Source organism: Passer domesticus, chromosome 6, assembly GCF_036417665.1.
Source record: "Passer domesticus isolate bPasDom1 chromosome 6, bPasDom1.hap1, whole genome shotgun sequence".
Lineage (NCBI taxonomy): Eukaryota > Metazoa > Chordata > Aves > Passeriformes > Passeridae > Passer > Passer domesticus.
Genome location: NC_087479.1, coordinates 25,618,042 through 25,636,814, shown reverse-complemented (window position 1 = coordinate 25,636,814; position 18,773 = coordinate 25,618,042). Strand labels below are relative to the sequence as shown.

The 18,773-nt window shown below is 39.0% G+C and overlaps 1 protein-coding gene across 2 annotated transcripts in view; it reads right to left on the bottom strand.

Moving 5' to 3' along the window:
- The window catches only part of SNX6 (sorting nexin 6), a 28,044-nt gene extending 10,661 nt beyond the window's left edge, over positions 1 to 17,383 (bottom strand). Inside the window, exons 1-9 of one of the 2 annotated variants that reach the window (XM_064423974.1) lie at positions 17,314 to 17,383; positions 17,106 to 17,153; positions 11,567 to 11,671; positions 9,711 to 9,821; positions 7,986 to 8,107; positions 5,895 to 6,018; positions 4,589 to 4,684; positions 3,229 to 3,334; positions 733 to 808 (exon numbers count right to left, since the gene is read on the bottom strand). In XM_064423974.1, the coding sequence (XP_064280044.1) occupies positions 733 to 808; positions 3,229 to 3,334; positions 4,589 to 4,684; positions 5,895 to 6,018; positions 7,986 to 8,107; positions 9,711 to 9,821; positions 11,567 to 11,671; positions 17,106 to 17,153; positions 17,314 to 17,319 (794 nt within the window). In that variant the 5' untranslated portion in view covers positions 17,320 to 17,383. Of the gene's footprint in view, positions 1 to 732; positions 809 to 3,228; positions 3,335 to 4,588; positions 4,685 to 5,894; positions 6,019 to 7,985; positions 8,108 to 9,710; positions 9,822 to 11,566; positions 11,672 to 17,105; positions 17,157 to 17,313 lie in introns of both variants that reach the window. The other variant, XM_064423973.1, reaches the window with a different exon arrangement.
- Positions 17,384 to 18,773: the final 1,390 nt, after the last annotated feature.

The window sequence follows — 18,773 nt, the reverse complement described above, 5'->3', positions numbered from 1 at the left end:
ACACACCCTAATGGACGACAACAAATATCAATACTATCATCAAAGTATCTGGTATACAAGCTATCACCATATCTGGAAGTACATCACTGTAATTCAGGTATATTAGAAAGTTAACTTTCATGTCCTACCTGTCATCACACTGACACCAACATCACACCGTGTGTGTATGTTGACAAGCACTGACATCTTTAAGGTAGTTAACTAAGTTTTACTGTCAGATACACCAGACTTCAAGCAAATCACTGAAAGATTAAAGGACAAACATCTGTACGTAGAGACACTGTTTAAAGTTCTGGGGATCTCTGTAGATTCCTTTGTTTTCCTAAGGGCAGTAAACTTCCCAAAACAGCAGAACTATTTTTCAGGATGTTGGTACACTCAGAAAAATCCATATACTCCGACTGAGACCTGTGCTTGCTGCATATATCAAAGCATTTTTTTTAAAATGGTGAAAGAATTCTGGGTTTTTTCCTTATTTGATAAGGACTTTTCCATCTCAACTGCGCAATTTTCTACACTTTAGAAATTAGCATTTTTTCACAGACGAATACTAAAACAAAACTGTTAAATGCAGCCTGCCAAAGAAACGAAATAGTAGAGAAGAAAATGTTTTGATGTGATACAGCTGTAATAAATTCTGCTTTTCTCTTAACAAGAGCTATGAATCTCAGCAGGCCACCACTAAGACTGCTACACAGCAAATGACCCTGTAGGTTATTAACAATATCTTACTTGCATATATCTGTGGAGTCCTGCGTTCCTAATGCATATAATGAAGAACCAATTCTATTGTAGTCATCCGCCACATCTAGAAAAACAAACAAGCACTTTTACTACCTCATTCCTCTTCTTTCTGAAAATTTTGAAATTCCTTTCTTCAAAAATAGGTATATTTCTAAAACCACATGCTTCAACACAAAAGTAGAAATAAAATTGCGATCCCATCACTTAATAGGAAGGATAACTTCACACAACAAAAACAGTGCTTTCACCAAATTGCAAAGTCTGTAATTTACCTAGGAGTATTTTATGCAATTACAACCTGCTAGGTGTATTAATTGTGCAATTTTTTTTTTTGTTTTATTTTGGTGGAAGACTTAATGGTTAAAGTCTGAATTTAAATTTTATTTTAAAACTATTTGAGGAAAAAAATCACAGTTTAACAGCAGCAAAGTCTGTGTGTTTGAGAGCAGTTAATTGACTACGAACTCCAAACTACAAAAAATACAGCACTATATACACAGCACATTGTCTAGCACATCCTTATTTTTAGAAAACCCTTACCTCTTCAACAAGCAGTCACTGGTTAAAGTAGCATTAATGTTAAATCACTTTAAACAATAAATTATAAGCAATATTTCTAAGAAGGCTGCATAATTTCACTAGTGAGGTATTGTTATATAATATAAGAAATATAAAAAGTAAATTTGCACACAGAGCCTTTTTAAAAACCTTTAGGTATTAACTCAGTGGATGATGAAAACTAACAGATCCAAGCAATGAACAGGAAAATACATTTGTTTTGTTATTTCTGAAGTTTATATGCCTTTAAGCAGAATTATTTTTTCCTAATAGCACAACCTTAACAGATTGAGTAGGTCAGCCTCCACATAATTCATTAGTCCATATGTATCAATGCAGCTGGTTACAGTGAAGAATGGTATTATGAAGCAATTAATCTCCCCTTCTATTCCTCCAATTTCAACATAAAAATTGATTTTCTGCTGGAAATGGCAAGTTGGTGTCTCTGCAAGACCTGCAGCTCTGTGTTGATCATGTTATCCATAAACTAGAGATTGCCCATGTCCAAAACAGGTTTCCCAAGTCATTGCTCTACTCCTCTAGCCAGAATTTCAAAAGGTGCTATTTGTCACAGTTTGGCAGAAGTTGTCAGTAAACATTGTACGTGATTTGAGCCTGGAAACCAATGAAGCTTTGTCATGAGTTTGATCAATCCTTTCCCATCAGATCCTCTACAACCTAATTTCAAAGGATTTTCCCACTTCTACAACTAATGTTAAAGCCTTTCTCACTCTGTAAATAAATCTTGGCACTTCATTACCATGAATAAAGTTCAGTTCTCATTTTAAGAAAGCAACCAAAACCACCAGAAACCACTTTAGGGGGTAACTGAATGCATAAGCAGGGTCCTTAGCTCACTGAGCCATAACTGACTCTTTCCATCTTCTACCATAGATACTTAAACTACAAAAGACTCAGTGTTCATGCAACAGCAAGAGAAGCATCTGAAGAACTCAGTAAATTCTTGGTTTAACATCTTATGCAGTATCCGTTTTAGAGATCTTATCAATGGAGATTCATGAAAGGTTTGTGACCTGGTTTTGTATGAACTGTATTACTTTAGACAGCAAAGACAGTATCTGAAAATCAGACCCAAACTTCAAGGAACAGACAGAATCTGGAAGATCAATTTTGATTTATCTAGGCAGAAAAACTTAAAATCAAGGGCAACACAGGTCAATTTCTTCTGAGCTTCTCAAAACACAGTAATCCTAAATCAAACACAATAGTCCTAACCCAAAGATTTTTCATTTTCTCAAATAAATGAACTGCACTTGAGAAGACCATCTAGAACTTTCAGAAATCACAATGCCTAGCACTCAGCTCACAAAGACAAATCAATAGGCAAGTGGTAAATCTTGTCTCAGTAAGAAAAGGGATCCTGCAAACCAGGCTACTCAATGTATGCATTGCTATTTCCATTCTAAATGGCTAAAAAATGGAAATCTAGTCTAGAACCAATGGCCCAAAGAGGAGTTTGCCACGAGCAAAGGTAACTTTGTTAGCAAGATAATGTCATGCCCAGTTTGCCAAGACATTGCCCTCGATGGAATCAACCACATCTAGTCTACAACAACTGCACTAGGAGTAAAATCACCTGCACTGCCATATTACCCACCTCTACACCTAAATGACTAAATCAGACTTCAAAAAAATACTAATGCTTAAAGTGTATTTCTTTTCAAGCAGACAGCATGAAGAATAAATATATACTCAGTGTTGCACCAGGCTGTTCTTACTCCATCTAGTTTACTGCAGCAAAGCCTAAACTTAGAAAGTCAGATTGAACTTCTTTAGACTCAGAAGGCTACACTTGGAGAAACGAACTCACTTTGCACATGCAAAAAATAAACTAAAAATTACTTCTCCTCACTAACAACTTCTGTACACCTTAATCAGTACTATTTGCACCCTGAAAAAACTCACTTTTATGTGATCTTGTCATTTTATCAGATTTGGCAGAAGCATCTTTGACTCGGTTGTGATATTCTACAAGGAATGTTCTCTCATGTTCAAAGAAGTCATCCACATCCTACCAAAAAAGGGAACAATTAATAAAACAGGATTTCACCACTCTCTACAGAGCAATTGCACAGTAAAGTTGCACATTTCACTGTTGCCGTGACAGGAAATGCATCTGGTTTTGTTCTCCAAAACACCATTTATATGAATTGATTTGTTCTCCACCTATATCATGACCTTAAGTTTTATTAAGAATTTAGTAAGAATTAAGAATTCGCAAAAAGTACGCTAAAAGTCTATATAACTAAACATGAAGGAATAGCAAAGGATCACCAAGGGTGACAGAAAAACAGAATACATGTAATCTATTTAGAAAAAGGGGAGAAGGGATGAAAGTCACCCAGCAGCACAGAGGCTGGGGTCTCAGACAAGTTGATTTGAACTCCTAGCTCAGAACACTGATCTTAGTGACAGACTGCTTTCAATCTGGTAAACAAAGGTAAATGTTAATATTGTCTGTAATATAATTTGAGATAACTGGTTTATCCTTATTTTCATAAACCTAAAATAACACAGATGCTCAATACCATGGAATAGCCTATAACATGGGCTTTGAACAATATTACAAAACTGGAAGTTATTTGGACTTTGTGTTTTTCTCCAAGTCATAATTAATCCATGGTTATATCCACTTTCCAGCAGTTTAAAAAAATATTTTAAACCTAGAAACTTTTAACTCTTGTAAAAATTGCTACCAAATGGAAGGTCACCATTAGAAAGAAAAGAGATTAAAAGTCATCCTCTGCAGAATTTCTGCTTGCTATGAAAGTGATCTTGTAGCTTTTGGAAAAGTAAAAATTAAATTGAATTTTCATTACTTTTTTTTTTTTCCTCAGTAACATTCTTACACCTACTGGGAAAAATCATATAACCTCTACTGCTGCTCCTTGAAACAGCAGACAGATTCTGCAAGACTGGGAAAATTCACTCCATTAGTAACTTCTGAAAAGAAGCAGTTGTCACATCTAGTTCTCCTTTCCACTATATAAAATGGCAGGCCTGAGCAAAAAAACCCACCAACCAGATTATCAATTATCTATGTATAAAAAAGGTGCTTAATTTCATAGAGTACTGGAAAGGCCACAAGAAAGCTCTCAGTTATTTTGCATCCAGGCCACAAGTTCTCACCCATGGTCTACCACTATTCTTAAGTTAGATATCACTATAAAAATCCCATTTTTGTACCTATGTAAAATTCTGCTTCATTAAAAAAGGTGACAAATGTTAATACATTTTAAATCTTGCTATGTGAAGCAGTAATCACCTTTACTCCTGAAACAATGACACCATCTGCTGATTTAACCATATTTTTGAAGAAGTCTTCAAGTTTCTCTTTCTTATTTTTCCCACGAACACTCAACTGAAAAACAAATTAATTTATCATGTTAATTCATTTTCTAGAGGCAATACAAGCTTAAAAAAATTAAACAGAACTACATACCCCTACTTGCTATACTTAAAACAGTTTTCCTGTTCTCTGTTTATTCTTGTACTCTGCACTAATGGGGAGAGGGCACCTTGCATACAGAATTAAGACTACCTCATTTACTAGATTTTTTATCACCTAAAATACCATTCTAGGAGGAAAAAAAAAAAAGGAAAAAAAAAGATCAGCACCATTCTAGCACCTGCAGATAGTACCAAATGTACAGAGTGTGCATTTCAGTTACCAATAACACAGTATTTATCATGCACAGTATAGCTGAGTTGATGTAACAATAGTTAATACAGCCATGTTTCCCTCTCTGGTGAATGGCAGATCTTTGACATCCAGAGGATCATGCTGGTTTAAGCCTCCTCACACTCTTCCTTGTCCATCTAACTGTTCCCAGTGTAAGTAAACCGAGTGCCTGAACCTGCAAGCATTTCTACATCAAGCAACAGAGGAACATATTTTGAATTAAGTATGTATGCAGTTGAGCCAGTCTGTGTAATAATTTCTTCCACTCAATGTTGATTCCCGCAATTTTAAAAAGTAACTGAACCTCTTGGCAGAATAGGAGCACACATTCTCCAACACCAAAGAGTTATGAATCCAAAAGTACTCTCCATTATCTCAATTCAGTATGTTACATGTGGATAGCCCCACTAGTCCAATACTCAGAAAAAATTAACCACGTTTTCACTCACATCATTATCAGAATATTTCATCAGAAATTCTCTCCCGTTTTTGTTAGCAACAGAATTTACACCAAATCCTAAAAAATTAATGTTCCATTTTGTTGCATCATTCTTTCCCGCAGCAAATAAAAATAATTCAAAGAGTGAAAAAGTATACTGTCAAGTGAAATCACCACCAAAAGCTCATCTTTTTACTCCTAAATATACTGGATTTCCAGTAATATTTTTGATGCTGAGGTTAAAGCATACAGTGCATTTATTCCCCAGGTGGCAGAAAACAAACTGCTACAGACTAAACGAATTTCTAACTTTTATGATACAAATATGTCTGGCATGAAGGAATTGATGTAATTTGCTCCAGGAGGTAATTCCCTCTTAATCAGTTTTCCATCCTACCATAAAAGCACATCTTGATTTCTCTTGCCAGCAATTCAGTTTTCAATACTCACATCCTGATTATATTCCAAGAATACATGGAAATTTAAGTCCTTTCTCAAAATAGGATGTGCTGCCACGCGACACAAAAACACTTCATGCATTGCAACTGTCTTCTTGAATATTGCCAAATATTCACTAAAAACAAGAAATAAGACAGACATAAGAACTTCATATGAAGCAATTAAGTTTGAGATAAAGCTAGTGAGCAGCTTTAAGAGATCCTCAGTAAGGGTACAAAATTACAAGCTGATATATTGGAGTTTATCACTTCAATGTTTGATATAGACATAAATAAATACTGCAGTGTTAATACTAGGGAGAAATTTGAAGCCCAAACACATTACAGAGAGACTTTTAATGAAGAGTCAACAAATACACTCCAATTTTTACGGTGAGCTAGCAGACACTGGTTTGCTGAAAGTGTAACCTCATTTCATTGTCCTTTCCCCAGCACCCCAAAATTCAAGAAACTAAGGTACAGACTACAGTCCCTCAGCCCTGTGTACTGATGTGCAAATTCCTTCCTCCCCATCTCCATCCCCTTTCCCATTTGCACCCTCCTTACTTATTCGTATGTTTATGTAGTTTTGTTAGCTGTTTAGACAGTCTTTTATTTCATGTTAAAGCACCTAGCATTTTTGAGCCAAAGCTTACATTGATGTCTCACTTCATAGTGGCTCTAAAAGTGAAATTAAGAGCTGCATTTGGTAGGTACAACAAAAAACCACATTTAACCACAACAATCACATGGTTGCCCAGTTCAGCCAACTCAACTTCAACGCAATTACTCACTTGGAATTTAATTAAGAGGAAGGCACTCTTATCAATACAAGTTTGCTAGAATTCATTGTGCTTTGCAAATTCAATGAGTAAGATGCAACTCATCTAAAAATGAGGAAAGGGCTCTTTTTCCCATTCTGAGGTCAAACAGTGAAATTGTAATCAGTGCTGTTCCTTCCACTATGTGCAAGGAGGTTAAGATTTACATACCAGCAAACCAGCAGGGCCAGTGTTGGGAGATGTTTGATCTCAGTGAGAGTAGTAGTCATTCAGTGAAGACAAAAAAGGAGGATGCAGAGGATGGAGGTGGCAGTAGAAGAAACCCAAAGTTTTCTGTGTTATCCAACCCCTAACCAGACCACAAGAGAATCATGATCAGGGCCGCTGGAAAACCAGATTCTTTAAAATCTATAGTGTTCTGCTAATTTCCAGTTTTCTGCATATGAAGTGTATATCTACTCTGCTATAAATTATGTTGTACATATCACTAATACAGAGCTTTTTAAGACATTTGCTCACAGCAGCTGAAGTTCGGAGAGAAAGCAGCAGTTGTAAGAGTTCTATGTACTTTTCTTGCCAATTCAGAGCTCTTGATAGAAGCAGTCTAGAAGCAGTGTAAATATACACTTGAAAACTGAAACCAATGACAGGAAAAAGATCAAAGAAGTGAATGCATGATAAAGAAAATGGACGAAGCAAGGAGAAACTTCACTGTGTAACTCAATATGGAACAAGAAGCTTCAGAGCAGTTATTTCAATATAAATTAAATTCATAGTAAGGGAAAATAGTATTTTCAGGAAGTATATTCTCCTTGTGGAAAAAATTTTTAAAAAAAGTGTCAAAAAAGGAATTTTCTAGTAATCTTCGTATTTCTTGGGGAACAGAAGGTTGGCATCTAAGTTTACAGAACCAACCACATGCACAACTCCCTACTCCCAATCATTGAGTGTATTACCCTGAAGTCTAATTATACTTATCAAATGTGGAATACCAGAACTAAAAAAGATAGAGGCTATCTTCTCCCTTTGCAGGTGTTCTGTGAAGAACAGGATCTAAGTACTTTCTTTCTTATGAAAGGATGCTCAAGAACAAGCTAATTTATTTCCTGTTTCAGAAGATCTTCCATGAAATTATTTCCACAATTTTCCTAATGGCACTGATCATGATCACTAAGATTAACCTTGGTTATAGAACAACTGGATTCTCAAGTCTGTGTTTCACAGAGAACCATTACAGTGAGATCGGAAACATGGGACAGCAAACAGCATTAAAAGTTTTGGAATATAAATAAATTAATAAAGTAGTAATCAAGTCTACATACGCTTCCAGTTCTTGTTTCATCTTGGTGAATTCTTCTTTAGTCATTGATCCTTCCCCTTCTCCAAGTTTCTGCAGTTTCTCCCTGGAGGCATCAAAGTCAGGCCTGGGTGGTGCTGGTGGAATCTGGAATTTAATCCAATTTTTTTTTAAGTTCTCATTTTCTCAGTCAAACAACACCCATTCACAGTACAGGAACTGTAGACTGCCTGCAGCTTTTTAATACATGTTTCTCTCTTTCATCATTCATTACAGCATTTCTGGATAAATTCCACTGCATTTAAACGCGGTCTCTCTTACAAAAATTTCTGGATTTCTCTTATTCATGAATTATTCGTGCTACATTACTACACCAATTTCGGTCAAGTATCCTTGAAGATTACTAAAGCATTAACTAATGGCTTCAGTTTAATTACAACAGAAGCCAAATAATACTTCATTTCCCATGACAATGACTTAAAACTTGAAAAAATTATTTTTAATTAGTTTTGGTTTAGCTTATTTGGTAAGGATTATTTCTTGTTTCAAGAAAGAAGAAAAAAAGAAAGAAGAAAGAATTCCACAATTGTTTTCACACCATCCGTTTCTAACTCCCCAAAACTTTAAACCAAGAAAACCATTCCCTATTGTTTGCAGGCACTGGCTCTTTCTTGCAGCACTGTTGACATTAAAGACATATGTGCTGAAGTAACAAAGCCCCCAGTTAACAAGGCTGTACATTAATTTTGTAATACAGTATATTAACACTGAAAGAGAAAACACCAGAGTCAAACTAAACCTGAATTGGTGCCAGGAAAGGAACACAGAACCAAATATGTTTAAATTTTAATTTACTGATATTGGCCCATTACATTAACATATTACAGAAAAAAAAGAAAAATCCAGCATCTAGATGGTCAATCGTCTGAAACTAGTTGTTACCACACTGAAGGTCTAATCACTTCAAGTAGCTTCTCTGACTATGAAAAGACTAGCTCAAGAATGGTATGACCATCACAGATTATACTCATTATAATTTACCCGCTAATCAATTAGAAGTATCTGTTTACCATATGAATCAGCAAACATCCCCCAAATACAAAACAAATACTAAAGTTTCATACCAAGATAACAGATATTCCTATTTGCAATTAGTGTATGAAAAGCAGCACCATTTTCAATATTCAGTATCATACGGTGCCTGTTTTGAGACCTCTGTTCCTGGAATGCCTGAAATTAACTTCAAACTGTAAGTTATTATATATTGAGGTTCCCTGTAGTTCTACATGGTATTTAAATTGGTTTTTCCTTCCTCTTATTTATAGAAAAATCATTCTGATCTTTATAATGAGAACTCGAAAAGTCTACCATTTCAGCTAAAACAAAAGAAACATGAAACTTGTAACTGAGTTAAACATTAGCTTGCAGAAACAATACCAGCAAGTTACACAGTTCAACCTCTCCCACACTTTTAACACAGTGGCATAAAAATACTCTTGGAGACAAATTAAACTACTCACTTCTTAGGAGTAAAGGGCAAGAAAGTATGACAGCTACTGTAGCTTTCTTCCAAGCTTGCTTCAACCATTAATTTTGTGTAATTGCATAAAATGAAGTATTAGAGAAGATTATCTGATTTCATAAGGAATGAACACCTGCTGTTTCCACTGCATTTAAAAGCAGTCTCAAGTAGTTTTGATCCAGCCCACAGAAAACGGCACATATAAACCAAAAGAATACCAGTACTTACAATATAGCCAGCATAGTCCTCGTTCTCAACAAAAGAATCATGAAGCCAAATAAACTCTTCGTGTTGCCGGACAACAGAAAATTCGTTTTGTTTGAAATTTGGTAAGGAACTCTAGAAGGGTAAAAGGAAGTAGAATTATGGGGGGAAAGGAGACACAGAGGAAGAAAAGCTCAACTAAAAACAAGGCTTTTCATTACTACATGAGAAAAAACCTTGAGGGAACAACAAAAATGTGCCCAAAAGCTCATACCACAGTAATTACCCTCATCTTAATTAGTGCACCAATCAGTTGGCATGGGTTACCATAACAGGTTGTAGAGTGCCTGCTCTCATCATCATGTCTAATATCTTTATTAATTTAACCCTGGAGTTCTGTTTAGTATCTTTACTGATGATCTGGATGAGGGGACCAAGTGCCCCTTAGTCAGTTTGCAGAAGACACCAAGTTGGGTGGAGATGTTGATCTGCCAGAGGGCAGGAAGGATCTGCAGAGGGATCCACATCAGCTGGATCCACGGGCTGAGGCCAACTGTAGGAGGTTCGACAAGGTGAGGAGCCAGGTCTGCACTTGGGTCACAACCCCAGACAGTGCTACAGGCTGGGGGCAGGGCAGCTGGAAAGCTGCCCAGTGGAAAAGAACCTCATCAGTGGCTAGACATGATCCAGCGTGTGCCCAGGTGGCCAAGAAGGCCAATGGCATCCTGACTTGTATCAGAAATACTGCAGCCAGCAGGACCAGGGCAGTGATTGTCTCCCTGTGCTGGACACTGCTGAGGCCACATCTCTAATCCTGCATCCAGTTCTGGGCCCCTCCTGACAGGAAAGACACTGAGGTGCTGGAGTGTGCCCAGAGAAGGGCACCAGAGCTGGTGGCAGCTCTGGAGCACAAATCTGATGAAGAGTGGTTGAGGGAGCTGGAGGTGTTTTGGCTAATGAAAAATCAGAGGTTGACCTTATCACTCTCTACAAGTATCTGATATGAGGCTGTAGCCAGGTGGGGCAGTGGTCTCCTCTCTCAAGTAATAGGTGAGAAGACAAGAGGAAATAGCCTCAAGTTGTACCAGGCGAGGTTTAGATTGGATATTAAAAGAATTTCTTCACTAAAAGGGCTGTCAAGTTTTTGAAGGGACTGCCGAGGGAAATGGTTGAGCAACCACCCCTGAAGGTATTTAAAAATATGTAGATGTGGCACTTAGGGACATGGTTTAATGGTGGAGTCAGCAGTGCTGGATTAATGGTTGGACTCAATCTTAGAGGTCTTTTCCAACCTAAGTGATTCTATGATTCTGTAATCAAAACCCAAATGGAGAAATCCTGGGCAATGCACTCCTGTGCACTCTAATTTAATGGTGAGAGTGAGGGAGGAGATAGGATTGATGATGTCCAGATATTTTATTCAATTTCAAATATTCTGTCACTCTGCAATCAATAAACATTCAAATCTAAAAAAAGCCATAAACAACAGTAATTAAAAATGATCCCTGAATGTAATACAATTACAAAATATGCTTTTAGAATCTGAAACTATAGTAAGATCTAATCAAATGAAAAAACTATACTTTAGTATATTCATGTATATTAATGATTCTATCTGCAAACAGGCTAATTAATAGGCATGGGAATGGCATAACAACACATCAATACACAAAAAATGAACATAACTTTCTTATAAACTGTTTTTTAACTCTTTGTCATCTTTTTCTTATGCACTGCAACTACACAGTCTCATAAATATGAGATAATTCTACTTTCTCATTTCCTCTGGATTGTGTTACACTTTGTTTCAACAAACAGTTTAAGCAAACTCTATTTTGTATATAATTAAGAACTGTTGCGTGTACAAAGCCAGGTTTTACCTTTGTATGGACTGTGAATTTCACTTTATCCCTCTCACTGAGTGCATCTGAGATATCCACTTGCAGAGCAGCATCAGTCTGGAGATCTACATTTATTGCTCTAAGCTGAAGAAAAATATATTTAGCTTAAAAAAAAAAGGTAAAGTATATTTCCATTATTCTTTATTTGAAATGAACCCTGATCCTGCAATGCTGAAGACAGATCACAAAACCCTGCAACATTAAAAGATTATTTCCAGCAGGAAAAAGAAATTCCAGTAGTACTCCCTATGAACAAATAATAATCTCCTTTACAGTATGCCTTCTTAGTGCACTATTTTCATTTCTGTAGATTGTTAACTTGCTAGTAATTGAGATGCTCAAGACAAAGTACATTTACAGGTAGCAACAAGTTTGGTAGGTTTTTCTCTTTATCATCCCCATTCCTCTAAACTGACAAGCTGTTCTAAATATACTTGTAAAGGAAATTATAAGGATATTAACAATTGGAAAAGTACTTTTAAGAGGAAAAGTAGTTCTATTTCAAAGAAGCAAGAGCAGTTATAGACCTGATTTACTCACACTGTCTTACACTATACTGTTCAACATATCTCATCATATAATGAAAAAGCTTAAAAGAATATCCTGAACTTCACAGAGATAAGTCTTCTTGGAAATATTTTTTTTCTGAAAAACCCCAAAGCAAAACACTTAAATCCAAGACTTTGATGTCTTCAAAATGAGCATGAGAAATGGCAAAAGTGCAAGGAATACATGTGTTTTTTTTCTACAGGACATGAAACCTGAACTCTTTCACAAAATAATTCCAGTAACATTGAAAAAAGAAAAAGATAAAGTGATCAAATATAGCAAAACTGAAATATTATCTAAGCACCACAATATTTGACAGTAACTGGACCAAAGGCTTCAGTACTTGGTGCAACCTCATCTAGAGCCCAACTGGAAATTCAAGTCCCCTCACCCTTGCACCCTTGCTGTTCTAGAGGAATTTGTCCCATGACAATTTCATCATCGTGGCCAACAGACATTTGGAATGTTTTTACAAGCACTAATGCTTACCCTGAAATCTTTTCCAATCACATTGTCAAAAAATATTTCAACATCATGCTCACAAGGCCTACTTTTTACTGAGGCATGGTGTTTTCTCTGATGCTGCATTTTTTCTACAAATATCCCGTTCTACAGTATAAAAATGCTTTGCCATACAGAGATTTGGACTTTCTCCATAAATTTTTTTCAGGATTGCATTTTAAAGTCAATACTTAAGCACAAAAATTCTTAAGTATTCTCAAGAAAGAGTACAGAAGTTACACATGAGCAGATTTTGAAGGTAACACTGTGAGGCACTGGAAAAGCTCTAGGACAGAAGCATCAACTGCCATATCTTGTTTTCCATAAGTTACCTTTATATTAAATCATAGTGGTCAGATCCCACTCTAGTCTTGCTGTTAACCTTGATGCATGGACAACTCTTGCCTAAGTAGCAGCAACCAGACTCGTGGATCTAGAATTAGTGTGTTAAAGTAAACCAGAATCATGCAGTCGAGCATATTCTGCTAAGGCTAGCAAAATGTAACTGTTCAAAAACTCTTACACATAGCTTTTCCTTACAGTGATGTTGGAAATCATTAAAATGACTGCACAGTAACATATTCACACACGTGATTCAGGCATTGCCTTTTGTTTTTCTTCCCCAAGGTTTAGAGGGTCACTGCCTCACACAAAGGCATATTATCATGCAATGGTTTCTTGCAGATCACTTCTCAGAGGCAGAATCTCCTAGCTCCTACTGAGTTTCCAAATGCTTACCATCTAATTTAGGAAAGAAAAATATAATGACATACCGATGTCTCTCTTATGTCATGACACCACATTTTTCAGTGTGTAAAAAGGTTTTTGTGGTTACACTGTCTGGGGTACTGTTTGTTTTTCTCTGGGCCCCCCAGAATACATTAACAGACTGAGTACTCTCAGCAAATAATCTAAATTATCTAAATGGTATTTTTGTAATCTTTCACAGGTCACAAATATTTATATCAAAATACTTTTGCTCCTCCTTTTTTTTTTTGAAGTGGTACTATACAAAACTCTAGAATTCAGTACAGCAGCTGATCAAGTTTGCCATTAGAGCATACCCAGTGCAGTGCAACCAGACTATATGCACTATTCCAAATTTCAGATACAAAAGTCCTATTTATGCTGAGAAAATTAATAACTAAATATGACAACTTCACCCATGACATACAGCTGTAAAGGACTATTTGTTTGATTTATACTGAGTTGAGTTTGTAACAGTTTTGAAGAGTTTAATCATATGTTAAGTTATGCCATGTAGCCTGACTGCCAACAGGGAATATTTTCATCTGCAATGGTAATGAAGCATTTATGAAAGGTGTCAAAGACAATCAGAAAGTTGAAGGACTTTAAATGTATTCATGTGACACAACGAATCACATTGCATTACTGGAAATTGAATTCACAAACAACATCACTGCACCACAAACTTAAACAAACTCTGCATCACTACTTCCAAAATAAAGCTGTCACCAATGGATGGTTTTCTAGTGACAAAGGAAGTAGAAAATGAAAAAAATAAAAGAAGTCTGATACAGATGAAAACTGAAATGAACGTACCTTAAAAGTATGGAAAAAATAGAGATAGGGTAGTATTTTTATCTTGCCCCCCTCCAAGTCTAATACATACAATATTGCATGATAATTTTACGCTTACATATGTTATCTACATCCATGCTGAACAACGTGCAAAACAAAACCTGATTTAATTACTTTACAGTTCCCTATGCTATACCAAGAAAGTCCCTACTCTATTCAAAGGGTCTAGAAAACACCAGAAGCCAAAACCCAGGCCAGTGTTACAGTACTAACTGAGAACACAATGCAAGGAGAGGATTTAACATCTAAGTTCTTGCTTAAGGATCAATTATACTTCAAATGATAATGTAAGGAATTTGGTACAGACAAGGGAAACAACCAAGTGTTACATTCCTAGGTAATGTCATCCATTAACAGTAACTTCCCTGCTCTAAGCTCTTTCAAAAATGTTAGAGTAAAAAGGACCCTATCTTCAGCTGGCTCTTTACAGACAGGCAAATACACAAAACAAGGGGATAAAGAATACCTCTACAACAAAAGCCGTCGAAGTGTTTTCATAGCATTAAGCTTCCAGCTGACCTGTTCTAAAGGACAGCTCATTTCCACTGAATGAGTATTACCTAAAGATCATATAGATATAAAATACACAAGGCAGTACTAATGGAGCAATACTACACCACTTTACAAAGCATGTATTGTTTATGTTAGAGAGAGCACAAAAATCCCAACAGCACCCAAGTTACACTAAGCAAATTCAATCCCATCCTATTTTCTAAGTGAAATTCAGAAAAGCATTTCCCACAAGTTCATTTTATGCAGACCATTTATAATAAGTTCCTTCTACAGACCACCCACTGCTACTTCCTCAAAGATGATTCTCAGAGCTCTGTTTTACAGTTCTCCAGAAAAGGCTCCATATGGTGTAACACCATTGTCTGAGAATTACTCTTCTGTATGGCATCAGCATAAATTCCAGCCCTCTTTCATCCCACCACCCCAAGATTAAACTTAACACAACTGTAGCCAATAAACATGCTCCTGCAGCAGCAGAAGTACAGCTGTCACAGCAATATCTGAATTCAACAGAGGCAAGAGTATTGATTTTCAAAACTAAAAGCTCAATTACTCCAACTAGAAGTTGCCATCCATGTTTCCAAGTAAAGGCTTGACCTACTCATTATTTAATTGCAGAGAAAGGTAACAAATCAGAACTAGGAATCACTTAAAGAAAAGATGCTTATTTTTACTATTTCTACTTAGAAAAAAATATTACAGTTTTGAAGATTAAAGTACAGCAAATCCATTCATGAACAGACTGCCATACTGCTTTTGATTAACTTTCTGTATCACAAAAAAACCCATGCAGATAAGAACCTGTGTTTTAACCCCAGGTATTTAAGACAGAAAAGAAAAAATTAAACCCCACAGTAATAGGTGGTTGAAAATAAGAAACTCTAAAAAAACAAGGGAAATGAGAAGGCCACTGTTCTAGTTTAATTCCTCAGTACCAGATGAAGACACAGGAGAGAAAAAAAAAAGACTGGATTTGGCCAACTGAGATGGTAAGTCTTACAACAGTGCAAACAAGACTGCTAAGAGATTTCTTAAGGTTTTCAAATTACCTTGTGAACTCTCAACAACCTGTAGCCTTAGAGGGAAAACTAATAACCAGCCAAACAAACAAGTTTCACAGGAGGTCAGATCCACATTGTTATGTTCTACCTGCACCTTCACATAAAGGCAACTTAACTGTGCAGATCAAAGCTGTTCCTAAGTACCAGAGAGAACCTATATAAAATACCTATGTAAATAAAATTCCAGTTAGTAAGCTCTTCGATCCTTGTTCTGAAGACACTCAAAGGACAACAACGACAACCTCCTCTCTCTTTTATCCAATATTCTTAGTAAAGTAGCTGTATACGCAAAGACAAAAGCTTTCTGGTGGCCAGAATTGGCCTGATACAATATTAGAATACCTTTTAAAATTTCTGGCCATGAACTGGAACACAAAACATGCACTGAATTTAACATCTGACTATGGTGTGCATGATAAAACTACATACCAACACAGTGTTTCTCAGATTTTTGGTTTTTTAGTAATATACTGTATGCAGTCACTTCAATAACCACCAACAGCCAAGGGAACCTAAGCAACCCTGAAGCTGCTCTCCTACCTTGCTCACAGTTGGTCTTCCTCAAGATACTAAGTGACAGGGATAATCAGTCTGACTAAATTATAGTAGGTTAGCTGATTTGTGCTTAAGTGTGGCAGTCAAGTTAAATAAAGATGGATACAGCAGTCAGAAGAGAAACTAAGGCCAGAACCAGAAAGACAGAGAAAAAGGTTTTCTCAGTAAGAAATTGTGGCATCCTGTCCCAACAACAGAACTTCTCTTCAATAAAGAGTTTATTATGCAGCATGTGTCTGCAATGTCAATGTCTCATTGTTATCTATGGGAGAGCCCCTGGGCCTGAAGGGAGCAGGGAGGGCAGGACTGCATCGCCCAGGCCCCAGATCGCGATGGAAGCCGGCGCTGCCGGGGCTGGGCAGCCTGGGCAGGACCGGCAGCGGGAGAGCACAGAACATCACCTCCGGCCGCAGCCCCCTCCCCAGCTATGCCAACGACAGCACGAAAGAACTGTCCTTCCAAAACTTGGGTGACAGCACAACGAAGAGCACACGCACAAGGACGCCGATATCAGCGGGAGGCTGTGCCAGGAGCAGATCGCGGCGGACGGACGGACGGACGGACGGACGGACGGACAGCCAGCCCGGACGCTCGCAGCCCAGCATCCCGCCTCCGCCCGACACCCACGCGGCGGGCTCGGGCCAGCAGCGCCCGGAGGCCCCCGAAGAGGGGCCGACCCCGTTTCCCCCACGCCCAGCCCCAGGCGCCGGGTCCCGACGCCTCCCCGCGGCACTTACACCTCGGTCCTCCTCCGAGAGGAAATCTGGGCCGTCGTCCGAGCCTTCCTGCTTGGGGGCGAGGCGGCGGCGCAGGCACGGGGCACGGAGGGGCACGGCCGGCGGCAGGGAGGGTGAGGGGAGACAAAGCGCACAGGTTAGCGAGGGCCCGGCCGCGCCGCCCGCCCTGCCCCGCCCCGGCCCGGCTCCGCGGCCGCCCCGGACCCACCATCATGGCTGCTCGCGGCGCTCTGCGCCCGCCGGGGCCGCGGCCGGGCGGGGCTGCGGCGCGCGGGGCGGGGCGGGGCGGGGCGGGGCGGGGCGGGGCGGCGAGCGGCGCCTCTCGCGAGGGAGCGGCCGCTGAGGGGAGGGACGGGAGGGGAGGGCGCCGGGCGGCGCTTCGGCGGCGGCTGCGGGCGAGGAGCGGGGCTGGCCCCGGCCGGGGCGGTGGTTGCTTGTGTCGCCGCCGCGCGGTGTTGCCGTGCGCTGCTGGGGCTGGCGGGTGCCGGGCCGCGGGTGTTGAGGGCGCCGGGCGTGCCCCGTGCGCGGGGGAGCGGCGCGCCGGGCCCAGGCCGGGGCCCTGCGCTGCTCCCCAGCCTTGCACGTTTGTGCAAGCAGGGGTGTGAAACTGCAACGACAGCGCGAGAGATTAAGAGGCTTATAATATGGCTTTGATTTTTGGGCAGTTCCGTGGTTTAAGATTGACAACTGCCTGTTTCATACTAAGGAGTGGGGTCTCTAGATGCCGCTTTGTCTAATGCAGTGAACAGGTCAGCATCCACACACTAAAGCGGATGTAAGCGTGGAGGGAGTCTATGCCCGAGACTGCATTTTTGTGTGAATCGGAGGTAGAGCGGCCAAGACACGGCCCCAGGGTGGGGTTCCATGATCAGCATGCTCCGATCGCGGTGCGGCCCAGGGATGCGGGCAGGTGTGGACATGAGCGCTCCCACACAGGAGAGCCCCAGCCCACCTGCAAGTTAAGACTGCAACAAATTCGTAGTTTCCCTTCTAGCTTGGTTTAGCCAAGTCCATCCTTAGTTACAAGCACGAGTGGGACAGGAGCACTGCTTGCCACAGCAGCACCACATATTTTGATAGAATTAAGCCCAACGGGAAACTGCACCTTGGTAAATGGTGCTTGTGTAGCCTCAAGATAAGTGAAGATAATGCTTTCTGAACTCCACACTGCTTAGAAGAGTGCTTTAGGACTCAGAAAAGGAAAAATTTTTCATAGTATGGAGAAAGGTATTTGAGTATGCATTTTGTAAATAATTTTAAAAGCTGTTCTTTAAACAATTTTCAAGTATGCAGCCTGTTTCTGTCTTGATACAGACATGTGCAACATCATCCAAAATACTGACTTACTTCTGAGGTTGAGAGAAATAAAATATTTTATGAAGTACAGAGAAAGTATGTGAAAGATCTCTGATTAAACACCAGCTTTGTCATTCTGAAGGGGTAAAGACAAAGTCACACAGGAAACTGATTTCTGGGGTTTCACCTGTATTAGTATCCTATTCTGTGCACGTTCTGGGTTCAGTATCATATACCATTCCACTCAGCAAACATCTATTTTTATGGAAAAAAAAAATTTGGTGACAGATTAAGTTTGCTTTCTTAATATTTATTATTTACTGCTGATACATTTTATTAGAACCAAAGAATCCTGGTCAAAAAGTTGAGGAA